This window comes from Mus musculus, chromosome 7 (genome assembly GCF_000001635.26).
Source record: "Mus musculus strain C57BL/6J chromosome 7, GRCm38.p6 C57BL/6J".
Taxonomy (NCBI): domain Eukaryota; kingdom Metazoa; phylum Chordata; class Mammalia; order Rodentia; family Muridae; genus Mus; species Mus musculus.
This window is the reverse complement of record NC_000073.6, coordinates 113,286,700-113,299,033: the sequence shown is the minus strand read 5'-3', so window position 1 is coordinate 113,299,033 and position 12,334 is coordinate 113,286,700. Positions and strand designations below refer to the sequence as shown.

Sequence of the window (12,334 nt, the reverse complement as noted above, 5' to 3'; positions counted from 1 at the left end):
ATGAAGCACAGCAAGGAGGACCGGACCACACAGGGAAGAGACTCCCCAGAGCCAACTGGAGGTTAGGTGAGAGCATGAGCTGGCCGGAGGAAGAGGAGGGCTGGAGTGTGTGATGGAGAGCAAAGGCGCAGGCGCAGATGGCTCACTGGATAAAAACACTTGCCTTGTGTGGGGCAGCCTCCCCTGGCATCCAGCATCTCCTACATCAAGGTGGGAGGCAGAAGCTCATGCTGTGGCCAGAAACAAGAGATCAAGAGAAGCCGGGCGTGGTGGCGCACGCCTTTAATCCCAGCACTCGGGAGGCAGAGGCAGGCGGATTTCTGAGTTCGAGGCCAGCCTGGTCTACAAAGTGAGTTCCAGGACAGCCAGGGCTGCACAGAGAAACCCTGTCTCGAAAAACCAAAAAAACAAAAAGAGAGAACAAGAGAGACCCTGCTTCAAAATAAGGTGGGAGGAGAGAACCAACTCCTGAAAACAGTCCTCTGACCTACACACACACACACACACACACACACACTCAGACACTCACATACACACCATGAGTTTTCTATCTCTCTCTCACACACACACACACACTCACACACACACACATACACATATACACATACACCATATGTCCTGTGTGTGTGTGTCTCTCACACACACACATATATACATACACACACACCATGCATTCTCTGTCTCTGTTTCTGTCTATCTCTCATACACACACACACATACACAAATACACCATGCGTCCTATGTGTGTGTGTGTGTCTCTCTGTCTCTCTCTCTGTCTCTCTCTTTCACACACACACACATATACACACACATATGCACACACCATGCATTCTCTGTCTCTCTCTCTCTCTGTCTGTCTGTCTGTCTGTCTCTCTCTCTCTCTCTCTCTCACACACACACACACACACACACACACACACACACACACACACATAATAACTAAAAGAGAAAGAAGCCGTAAAATGAGGAAGGCAGGAGAGACAGATTATAAGGGCCTTGAGTTATTTGCTAACAGATGTGTTTAGCAGATAGGAAATGGAGAGTCTCCAATAGGATTTAAATGCAGAGACAGCAAAATCAAGTGCTTTGGGTAGTCTAGCAACAGTTCTGGGGATGAAAGACAGAAGAGCGCTCAGAGGTACGAGGGCCAGACTCGGAAAATGGCAAGGGATGGTGAGAACTGAACAATGGCAGGCAGGTAGGGAAGCAGAAAACACCTCTAGAACAGCTGGGCTTGGGATGAGCGCCCAACAGGAAGATATCGATGGCTCCCCTAGCTCAGGGTGGCGTGGCTGCTGCTGCTACTCACTGATTGGGGAAGAGGACAAGGATCAAAAAGGAGAGCAACTTTTTTTTTTTTAAAAAACTTGAGACACACTCACACTGAGCATCATGCCCATCACAGAGCATTTTTACCAGCAGAAAACCAAATCCGAGCTTCCTGGTAGCCAGGGAGGCTGACTTTATACAACTGTGCCAAACCATAGAAAAGCACTTGAAAAGAGGGCCATGGGTGCTAAAGAAGGCACCAACAGTCTGTCTCCAGACAGCCCAGCAAAAGGAAAGAAATCCCAATCAGGTGGAGAGGGGTGTGGAAGACCTTGAAAGGGGCTGGCAGCATTAGGGGAAAGGCAGTGTGGCTCAGATGTACTGAAGAGCGGCATCATATGTTTGCATCATATGCTAATTATTATGATTCTTCAAGAGCGGCAGGGAACAATGGAGGGTTTTAACTGGGGAGGGTGAGGTAAGGGATAAAAAGATTCTTTGTTAAAAGGCCTCATCACAGCTGTGTGGCAAAGCAGAAAGTGCAGTGTTGACCTCCTCAGACCTGGAGAGAGTTGAGGGTAGCTGGCTCCAAGAGGTGAGACAGGCTCTTGGAAGCTGCTCTGGCTGAGAGACATGGGCCTTTCACTGGGCACACCAGGAGCAAGGCAGGATGATAGCCTGGCATCTCTGCCTTCATTTTGTGTTGTCTCCTTTACTTTGGCCAAAGGCACAGAGGTAAATGGTTGCCTTGAACCTGCCATCACCCTGGACTTCAGAAGAACAAACCCCGGGAGGAACAGTCCATCCCAAACAAGGGTGGTTACCCATGTGGGCAAGGCTTCACCCCGGAAGCGATTGTGTCCCAAGCCTTCCTTGTATCTTCACATCCCAGTAATTACGGATTTGGCCCAGTGTTTAGGAACTGAGCTAAGCCAGTGTTCAGCCAGTGCACACTCAGACTACAGCTGTAATGAGGCTTGTTGCCCCTTGCTCCAGTTACTCCTCTATTTCATCCTAAAGCATGGGTCAGTTCTCCAACAGACAGACTTGGGGCTTTTATCTGTTTCTCTTCTCTTTATGGGCCACACAGAAGACATCTCTCCCTGTCACCTTCACCTGTTTCTCTAATGGGACAAGTGGCCTAGCTCGTTGCGGCTGCTAGAGCCTAGGTGTCGGTCCTAAAATGTCCGGTTCCACAGCTGGAGAAACCACTCAGTGCTTAAGAACGCTTGCTGCGCTTGCAGGAGAGGAGAGCCCATATGGTGCTCATGTCTGTACCCATATCTGTAATGACAGTTTTAGGGGATCTAAGGCCCTCTTCTGGCCTCTCTGGGTACCAGGCAGCACATTATAAACACACAAAGCACCTGAATGCCTAAAATGAAAATAATTTTTTTTTTAAATCTCTGGCTATGGGCTGGAGAGATGGCTCAGTGGCTAAGAGCACTGCCTGCTCTTCCAGAGGTCCTGAGTTCAACTCCCAGCATTCACATGGTAGCTCACAACCATCTGTAATGAGATCTGATACCCTCTTCTGATGTGTCTGAAGACATCCACAGTGTAGTTATAAAATAAATAAATCTTTTTTTAAGAACTTTGTATTTTTTTTTTTAAAAATCTCTTGTTATACCTGGACATAAATAAATACCCTTCAGTGATATTAGCAGGTGGTACAAGTTGAGGTCCAATTGGCCATTCTAGATCGCCCCTAAAGCTTATAAAGAAGATACCTGGAGTTCAAAAGAAAAGCTGCGGTAGAAATGTAAACTTAGAGGTTTTTGATCTGTGGGTGACATTACCTATATACACATCAATATGGACAGAGGAGAGTGGCCCCAGGGCAGAGAGGAGAAGACAGAACCATGAACAGTTCAACACATGAGGTCACTAGGGAAATTGGCCAGAAGGATTCTAGAAAGGTGGGAACTCAAGAGACAGAACTGTTTTTTTTTTTTCCCCAAGCCACATCAGAAGTTACACACAGAAAGCCTATTCACAAGCCTATGTCCCCATGGCAACACATCAGGGCTCTAGGGCTCCCCATCCCCCACTCCAGTTGCCCAAGGCTGTAAGGTGAGAGGTGGCCCAGGCTGCAGGCTACGGAGTGGCTGCTCTGCAGAGCCGAAAAGCCCTGACTCCAGATAAGCCTCCCTCACGGCTGTTAACTGTACCTTTTTTCTTTGAACAGGTAGAGGCGAAGTCCTTATCTTCCACCTTTACTGAAGGCCTGTTGCACTTCATTCTACAGAAGAAAGAGCGGCGGGCTCCAGAGCATAGCCGGGAGGGCCCAGGGGTTATATCCGTTTTAACCGGAAGTCCAGCTGCAAATCAACACAAAATGTGGTGAAATGAGGGCAGAACTGTCTGTCAGGAGGGGCAGTGTGACCTCCACACAACCCTTACTGCCACACTGTTCTCTCCGGGGGCCCGTGCTCATGTGGGAACGGTTACAGAGGGTAAGAAGTGCGGGAGCACAGGTGGCGTGGGTCCTCTGGGGGAGGAAATGGAGGCATACCACTAGGGGCTGATAACAGGGAACCGTAGCGGTTGGGAGGGGCACAGGACTGATTTGAAATTTCAGCTTAACAGAGTCCCTTGGGGGCTCTGATCAGTCAGCCCCATTCTGGATGTGTGCTCCCTGCGACAGCCACTAGGTTCATGCTGCTACTGAGCATGGAATATGGCCTTTCTGAACTAAAAAGGGCTGAGTGAAGTATATGCAGGATTTCAGAGGCAGCACCAAAGAAATGTTAAAGAACTTTAAATCTTTAGTAATAATTACATCAACATAGTACTTTAGATTGATTGTGTTAGGTGTGATGTTATAATTAGCTTTGCATTTATTCTTGCTTTTGAATCATGGGGCTACCCAAAACCCCAAACTAGACGAGCTTGTGTTCAGACTTGTGGTTTTAACCACGGCACTATGGATGGAGCCCTGAGCTTTTAACCACAGCACTGTGGACGGAGCCCTGAGCCTTTGGCACACTTGATAAGCACGATATCAAGCTGCCAGTTTGTTCTGCTGGGCTAGACTGAATTGCAGGTAGAGCAAGGCTACTGAAAGCTCCTGGCTGACATTGACACGCTTGCCTCTTACCTTCCTCATGGCTGTGAAGTTGGGACTACAGACACCACTGGGGTAGCACCGCACCCATGCCAAGCAGTGGCCGCTGCTCAGGGAGCCTCTCCCCACTGCCTTTCCCAAACTGGCTCTGTTAACTTCTCTAGAATGCCAGCCCAAGCCTGCCATATTGGTTCAGTGCCCTTCTCTGTATCTCTCTGCCTGCACATTTTGATGGAGGCAGCAAACAGGCTCTGGGACTCCACACAGGTTTTTCTCTGCTGGCCGCTTCCCCTGTTCATCCCCTCCCCTTGCTGGCACACATTAGCTCATCTTTACAAGCACACCTCAGCTGACGCAGGCTCATGGCCCATGCCGGGCACTACTACTGCAGCTGCAACTATCCTGCAGAGTGCTGCCCATGTCACTGACTCCTGACCATGCGGGAAGAGCCTCAAGGACAAAATTCACTGGAAGGTGCCGAAGCCAGCCTACAGTGGGCAACAGGCATCAGGGCCTGCTTTCATGGAGAAGCACAACTTCCTGAAAGGTGCCTGGGAGAAGTTCTCTGACACCATCTCTATCACCAATCAACATGGAGAACTGAGCCACAAGGAAGCCATTATGTCAACTGCACTGAGCTCAAGCAGACCCAACACCAGTCAGTGCCACACTTGCCCCATGCTAGAAACCGTCTACATTCTCCTTCTAGCAAGTCAGCACCAACATTGTGAAACTTTTCAACAACCCAATGACATACTACATTTTATAGGCGAGGAAACTGAGGCACAGAGAGGTGACCTTCCTCACAGCCACACATCCAGTGAATGGCAGAGGCAGGATGTGCACCTAACCAACCACAGGGCCAGCTCCTGAGTCTTGGCCTGGGAACGGCTGTCGGGGGCAAGGGCTGGGGCCGGAGAAATGCTGATCCTAGGCTGCAGGAAGTAAAGAGCCTTGTACGGATCTAAGAAACACTGGCATCAGTGCAGCTCAGAGGGGTGGGGGTGGGCGGAGAGAGAAAGATTTGTTCTGGAGAACAGGACAATATGAGTCTTTTCAACTTAAGAACATGCTATTAGAAAGTTATAGATTCCGGGAGGGGGGGGGAAAGTTAACCAGAAATCAGACAGAATCTAGTCAAAGTGGCTCTTCCTTGCACTAAGTTTGGCCATTGAAACCTCTCTTCTTTAGATAGTCCACAATGTTAACAAACCCAAGTGAGCATAAATAAGTCCATTTAGCCACAGCCAGCAGCTGTAATGGAGAAGAAATATGGCAGAGAGGTAAGAACAGAGAGGCTGGGCCCCAGGAACCCGTCTCTGTCCCCGCACAGTGGTGAGGCAGCGTCCGAGCGAGCGGCATGGTGGGTGAGGAGAAGACACACAGCCTCCCCTGCACTCACTCTTGGCATCAATGAGTCGCTCCCGGGGCGCAGTGTCCGAGGAAGATAGCTGTTCCTTAACTTTGGCAATATCTTTTGGATGCAGGTAGTCAAACAAGCTCTGGCCAATAAGGTCATTCTGTGGGGATGACAGATGAATGGACAGTCAGCACGGCTGAGATACACAAGATGCAGGAGTAGCCCCCGTCTGTACAGCCCTGGCCTCTACTCTGCCTTCTGAACCCTGGCCATCTCAAGCATTTATGGAATGCTGCACACACATCCAGACTTTTGCTGGGTAGACACCTGGAAGAAACATTGGTCCAACACCCCTAAATGCCCAGCAGACATTAAAAGAAAAAGCTACAGAGAACGGGCTATTTCCAACTCTGTCCAGAAGATATGCCTTTCACCAGCTCTATAAGACGCAAATTGGTGAGAGGGGCACCAGCACATTTGAAGGGTTTTGTTCTTTCCCTTTTCCTTGTGCCACATCTTAGCATTGGAGATGCTTCTGCTCAATTAGATGAATTAAATTCACTGGGTTTAGTTGGATTCCGAGGTAACAAGGGCCAGGTGGCAGCATTGAATCGCTGGAGACAAGGTGATTCTAGTTATTATAATGGACAGCGTAGACAAAAGAATGTTTATAATAACATACCCAGTAATGTTCAGCACAGGAGAGGTGAAATTTATAATGGCATGACTCGCTTGGACCTTTGGTACTGGCTAACCAATCATGGTGTTTCCAGGAATGAAATACTTCGTTCGTTTCTGAGGGGTACTGTTTGTTTTGACATAGAATTTCCCTGGACATTCTATTGACATAGAATTCCACCTTGCCTGTGTTACTCGGGTCATGACCTTCCTATCTCAGCCACCTGGGTACTAGGGTAAGTGTCCAACTATACAAGTCCTATCTTTGTGTGCCTTCACCACCTGTGTCTGCTAACAGAGATAACAGACTTCCCTTTATGAGTGCCCTCAGAAGAAAAATTAAAAAGCAAAACATCTTGGAAAAGCTAAATTTACATGGATTCTCATTTATAGAAATGGCATTTTGACTAAAAACTTCTGCCTACCAGGCTTCCATGCAATTACCAAGACGTAATTGGGTGAATGAATTAACACATATTCTGAGGACATAATAGGTGAAATGATTATTCTAGAAGCTTTCATATGTTCCTCTTATTTGATCCTACAAGCTATTCAAAACAGAAAAACAAAAACTGTACATGACAGTTAATGGTAACAGAATCTAGAATCCCCCGGGACATTGAGCATCTGGGCGTGCTGGGGCGTGGGGGTAATCTCCATTGTGAAGTGACGTGGGAAGACCCAACCACTGTGCCAGGCATAGTTCCAGGACTGAGATCCTGGCCTGCATAAACAGAAAAAGGGAGGTGGGCCTCTGGGGTAAGTTCCCAAGATTCCTATTCTTGGGTATTGAATTACCTGCCTACCTTTCTCTCCCTTTCAGACAGCTTCACTCCCCATCCTAGTCCACAGATGTGGGATCTTCATTTTGTAGCGAGAAGAAAACTTAAGCTGTTGCTTGGGTCAGAGTCAAACATTCCAGTTGGGGAAAATACGGGATGTGTTAAAATTCTTCCTAAGTTTAAATTCATTTCTGTGTTAAGAAGTTAAGAATTTTTGGAAGAAGGATTTCACATGTGACCCATATACTTTAATTCTTTTGAAAAACTACATGCTATTTCTGACTACCATGAGGCTGCCCACCACTAATGGGAGCTTGACATTACCTGGCTATAATTGAGGATCTTGAAGACAGACTCGGAGACAAAGAGGATCTTCCCTCGGTCACATCCTACGACAAACAAAAATCCATCTGCTGCCTAATCAGGAGAAATGGATAATCAATTTATCACAGGTCAGGACACATGATCTGAAAGCAAAGCAGGGAATTATTTTCTAAGACTCCAGTGTGTGGGGCCGTGCACTGACACCTTCCCTGGTGTCAGAAGAAGACGGTGCTTACAGCCAATACTATGTGAGACCAGCAAGATTCCCTCCCGGGTGACTGTGTGTGCCTGGTCATCTAGTGATCAGAGGGAAATTGCCAAGTCAAGAAAGCTCTGTTTCAGAATGAAAGCTTAAGTTTAATCTGGTTCTATGCCAGGCCAGACAAACTACACACCACTGCTCTAATTCCAGGCCCTCTGTGCTGGTTAACTTCAGCTCTCAACCTGACACAGCCTAGAACCACCCAGGAAAAGAGTCTTACAGAGGAATTACCTAGATCAGATTGACCTGTAGGCATTTCTGTGGTGGACTATCTTGATATTTAATTGATGCAGTAGGACTCAGTCCACTGTGAGCAGCACCATTCCCTAGGTGTGTGTGTGGCGGGGGGGGGGGGGCGGGGGCGTATCCTTTGATAGTGTAAGAGTGGAGAAAAGCTGAGAGTGAACAAACAGGCAAGGGCTCATGTGTTTATTCTCATTGTTCCTGACTACCACTTGCAAGGATCCACTCTCTCATTGCTCTTGACCACAGATGTGGTGCTTTACGGGCCTGCCTTGACTTCCCTGTAATAATGGACTGGGGAGTTGCAAGTGTGAGCCATATAAGCCCTTTCTCACACTATGTTGCTGTTTGCCAGGGTATTTTAACACAGGGACAGAAATGAAACTTGAACCACCACCATGGAGAACATAGAATCTAAGCCTGCAAGGACCATTTAAGATTCCATCATTATCTCTGCTGCCACCTATCCTGAATGAGAACACCCTCGTTTATAGGGAGCACTTCAGACCTTCACGCTTCAACATCTCAAGTTGGGTCATTTTGGCTTTTTCACTTTTGCTGATGGCCTGGTCACTTGTGGGTGGATCACTTGTGTTCCTTAAGCAGCCCCCACCCCCACCCTGCCTGACACACAAACACGGTTTAAATGCATGCAGGTTCAGGAAAGACTGCCCTAAACCATTTAGCTCTTCATCCAAGCTAAGCTATCTGTGTTGTAAGGCAAACAAAGCAACAGTGGTGATGAGATGCTTGCATGGCAGGCATGAGGCCCTGGGTTCAAGTCCCACTTCCGCAAAACAAAACAAAACTGCCTCATGAAATTCTTCCGACCCTTTCTTCAGTTTAAGTACATGCAAACTCTAAAGTGCCAACAAAGACCAGGATGGGAACAAGCCATCTGGTGGAGAGATGGGAGCAGGAAGTTGACAGGGACAGAGAGAGGGGTTCTGTTGCTTTGGATGCATGTGTCTGAGTCCTACTGACGACGTTTTTATGGATGACCACCAATCTTGTTGGAGGTTTCAGGTGATGTGGTGGGGGTGCTCCCTTAAGATTTAAGGTGCACTTGGCCTTAAGACTCTGCTCCCCTGGGTTCTGAGAGATTCTGAAAGCAAGGCAAGGTGGCTCTCTCGGATCCCAGCACCTAGAAGTCTGAGGCCTAAGAGGACTGCAAGAATTTGAGGTCAGCTTGGACTTCATAGCGAGTTCTAGAACAACCTGGGCTAGAATAAGACTCTTAGTAAAGGCACATAGGAAAGACAGCTTGCACTGGCCACAGGAGGAATGAGGACCTGCTGCTAATTACTGTAACATTTGTGAGTTTGACAAATTCTAAAAAAAAAAAAAAAAAAAAAAAAAATCTGTTCTTTTTACAAAGAAAGACTTTTGGAATATAGTTTAATTCTAAGAACTGGGGCATGAATTCAAGTGCCAGAAAGAAAAAGGCCAGTATGGGCAGCTAGCTGTCCTAGGATATAAAAGGCCAGTGCAGGCGACTGTCCCATGATGTGCAAAGTGAGAACAAGAGGGGCAGATCCATTCACTATGAGAACCTGTCAAGCCACCAGCCACAGGAAACTTGAGTCCCTAAGCTGGGCCAGGGTGAAGGATGACAGTGAGGGGGAAGTAATTTTCCTAGCACCATCTGCTGGAAGCCTCATTATGTCAAAAAAAATGGATATTAATAACTTCCTCATTTGCCTTGCAGACAGTCATATCTCACAGGAGAACTGTGTTCAGGGTTTTTGCTAAGGTGGGAATGTGACATGAAAGGTGCCTGGGAAGAAAGTGACTGACAGCCTGGGGGGGGGGGGGGGTTGCTGGGCAGAGTCAGGCTTGACCCAGAGATCCGAGTGAAGTGTTTATAAGGAGGGCAGGAAGGCAGCAGAGTCAACATGGATACAGTCGGCACTGCAGGCTCTAAACCGTGCTACAGTGTCTGTAAAGCAGACAGCCAAGCAAAGGAGCTGGGTCTGAGGGGGCGGAACAGTGTCTGGGATGGGGGGGGGGGGGGTGCAGATAGCCAGAGATGTCTCCTTTTAATGGCGGATGATTGCTAGTGAGCGAGTGACTGGGCAGAGTCAGTCTAGTTCAAAATGCAGGAAAGTAGAGTAACTGAACTATAGGTCATCAAGAGATGCATGGAATGTGTAAAGGGGAAAGTGTGTGTGTGTGTGTGTGTGTGTGTGTGTGTGTGTGTGTGTGTGTGTGTGTGTGCGCGCGCGCGTGCGTTTTGTAATGGAACCTTTTAAAATTAGGTCATTAGTAGGACCATAGGTGGGACTGGAGATCATGTTAAGTCAGACTCAGGACAAATATTACATGTTTACTCTCCTTTGTGGAATCCAGATTTAAAATGCATACACAGGTAGATGTGTGTCTATTGCCTGAACTTAAAAGGAAGAGAAAGAATCTAGGGAGAAATGGGGGAATGCCAAACCTGTAACCCTGCCCACTAAAAACTAAAATAACATAATGTGACTGAACCCACCTTCCGTCGATGCAAGTTCTTACTTAGCAGGTGGACACTGGAGGGATTAGTAAGGGTTCACAGTCACTAACATACCAGAGAACCAGGACAAGTTAACATGGAAGTTACTGAGTACTCAGACCTGGCGTAGCCCCTGCTATATGGGATAAAGCAGCCAGTGTGTTCACTTAGCTAGTCATGTGAGCAGGAAGAAGAGCGCCGTTCTTGCAGCCTTTCGGAGCCACCCCAGCAACTGCACGGGGCCGCTCAGAACCGGTCACAGGAGTACCGGAACCCTATCTACCCATCAGGGCTGTTCACTGCAGATGAAACCTGGCTGGAAGCAGCTCACCCTGCGCTGACAGGCCAGTACAATGTGCCTGGGACCACGTGGAGCAGAAAGCACTGAAAACCTCTGCTGAAGGACATGGCTACAGTGCAGTTTCTAGGCAGGCAAGGTCGGCCCTGGTTGTGTGGGGTAAGGCTGGGCATTCTACCTCTTAGTTAGTTTTCTATCCTTCCTGCTTACAGTATCCCAGAGGAGGCATACCCAGAGGGCATGCTTCTGGATGCATGTTCTTCCCCTTTCAATTTCTTCGTTCATCTCCCTCTGCCCAGTAGCATGGCTGGAGCCTGGAGCAGGCCTCTTCTGTGGAAGCTGTAAGTTCCCATGGTCCCAGCTTGGCCATCTCTTTGCAGAGATATGGAAGACAACGAGAGCACGAAGGCCAAGAGGTGAGAGCCTCCTCTTTGGCAATTCTGGATGGACTCTTGGGTGTGAAGATTTAGACAGCGCTCATGTTAGGTTAGAAGAGACACTCTCACCCATTGCCAGAATCAAGCCTCTGTAAACGATCCATGAAGGAATCCGACTAACTCACTCCCCCTCTTTTTTAAAACTTTACTTATTTTATTTCACATGTTTGAGTGTTTTGCCTGCCTGTATGCATGTGCACCTCATGTGTCTGGTGTCTGGGAAGGCCAGAAGAGGACACTGGAACCTTCAGAGTTACAGATGGTTGTGAGCCACCATGTGGGTGCTGGGAAGCAAACCTGGGTCTTCTGCAAGAACAATGCTCTAAACCACTGAGCCAGCTCTCCAGTCCCTCCCTCCCCTCTCTAACAAAATCCTTCTCTGCTGACAAGCACACTACCACAAACTTCCCTTCTGCTGCCTAAGCAAGATGATCTGAGAGGCAGGTGACTGGCTTTGTGGAAGGGATGTGAAATGTGCCCAAAATCAAGATAAAGTTGGGGAACCAAGAGAGGAAGTGGGCCCAGGGAATTCAGTGTTCAGATGGCAGACTCCCTCAAGCCATACTTACTCTGAAGCTTAGTAAGAAACCAATGTAGTGTAAAGAGATCCCCGTAACTGCACGTACCCTGAGAATTAGGTGTTTCAGTTCGTCATCTGATAGAAATGTTGGCTTGTAGTTTGCTTCTGTGTATGGGTTGGTGGCACCTTAGGGAGAAGAAGAAAGAGTGGGTAGATTTTTCTATTTGGACAGCATTACACCCTCCCCTGCCTGCAACCTGAGCTGAACCCACCTCTGGGATCAATATCTCTCTTTCTGCCTTCGTGCAGCCCCCTTTCCCAATCTCTCCCACCCCTACTCGCTCACTAAATCTTGGTGGATCTGGCTTGAGACAGAATCATGTCATGCCAAAGAAGAATCTCATTGAAAAGAGAACATTGCTGCCCACGAGAGACTCGGTGATCAGAGAACAGGCGTGGTGGCTCACACCTTCAACCCCAGCACTAGGGAGACTGAGGTAGGCAGATCTCTGAGATTAAGGTGAGCCTGGTCTACACAGTGAGTTTTAGGCTAGCCAGAGCTATACTGTGAGATGCTATAAACCCCACAAAAGACCACAGCTC

General features: G+C 48.0%; 1 protein-coding gene across 21 annotated transcripts in view; it reads right to left on the bottom strand.

The window, feature by feature from the left end:
• The window catches only part of Arntl (aryl hydrocarbon receptor nuclear translocator-like), a 135,656-nt gene that overhangs the window by 15,093 nt on the left and 108,229 nt on the right, over positions 1 to 12,334 (bottom strand). For all 21 annotated transcript variants that reach the window (XR_003946377.1, XR_001785467.2, XM_006507246.4 and 18 more), the window contains 4 exons: positions 11,838 to 11,917; positions 7,481 to 7,573; positions 5,739 to 5,856; positions 3,441 to 3,590 (listed from right to left, as the gene is read on the bottom strand). Coding sequence is in view for 19 of the 21 variants with exons in the window: in XM_006507246.4 (XP_006507309.1) it covers positions 3,441 to 3,590; positions 5,739 to 5,856; positions 7,481 to 7,573; positions 11,838 to 11,917 (441 nt within the window). In the remaining 2 variants the exon portion in view is untranslated. The remainder of the gene's footprint in view (positions 1 to 3,440; positions 3,591 to 5,738; positions 5,857 to 7,480; positions 7,574 to 11,837; positions 11,918 to 12,334) is intronic.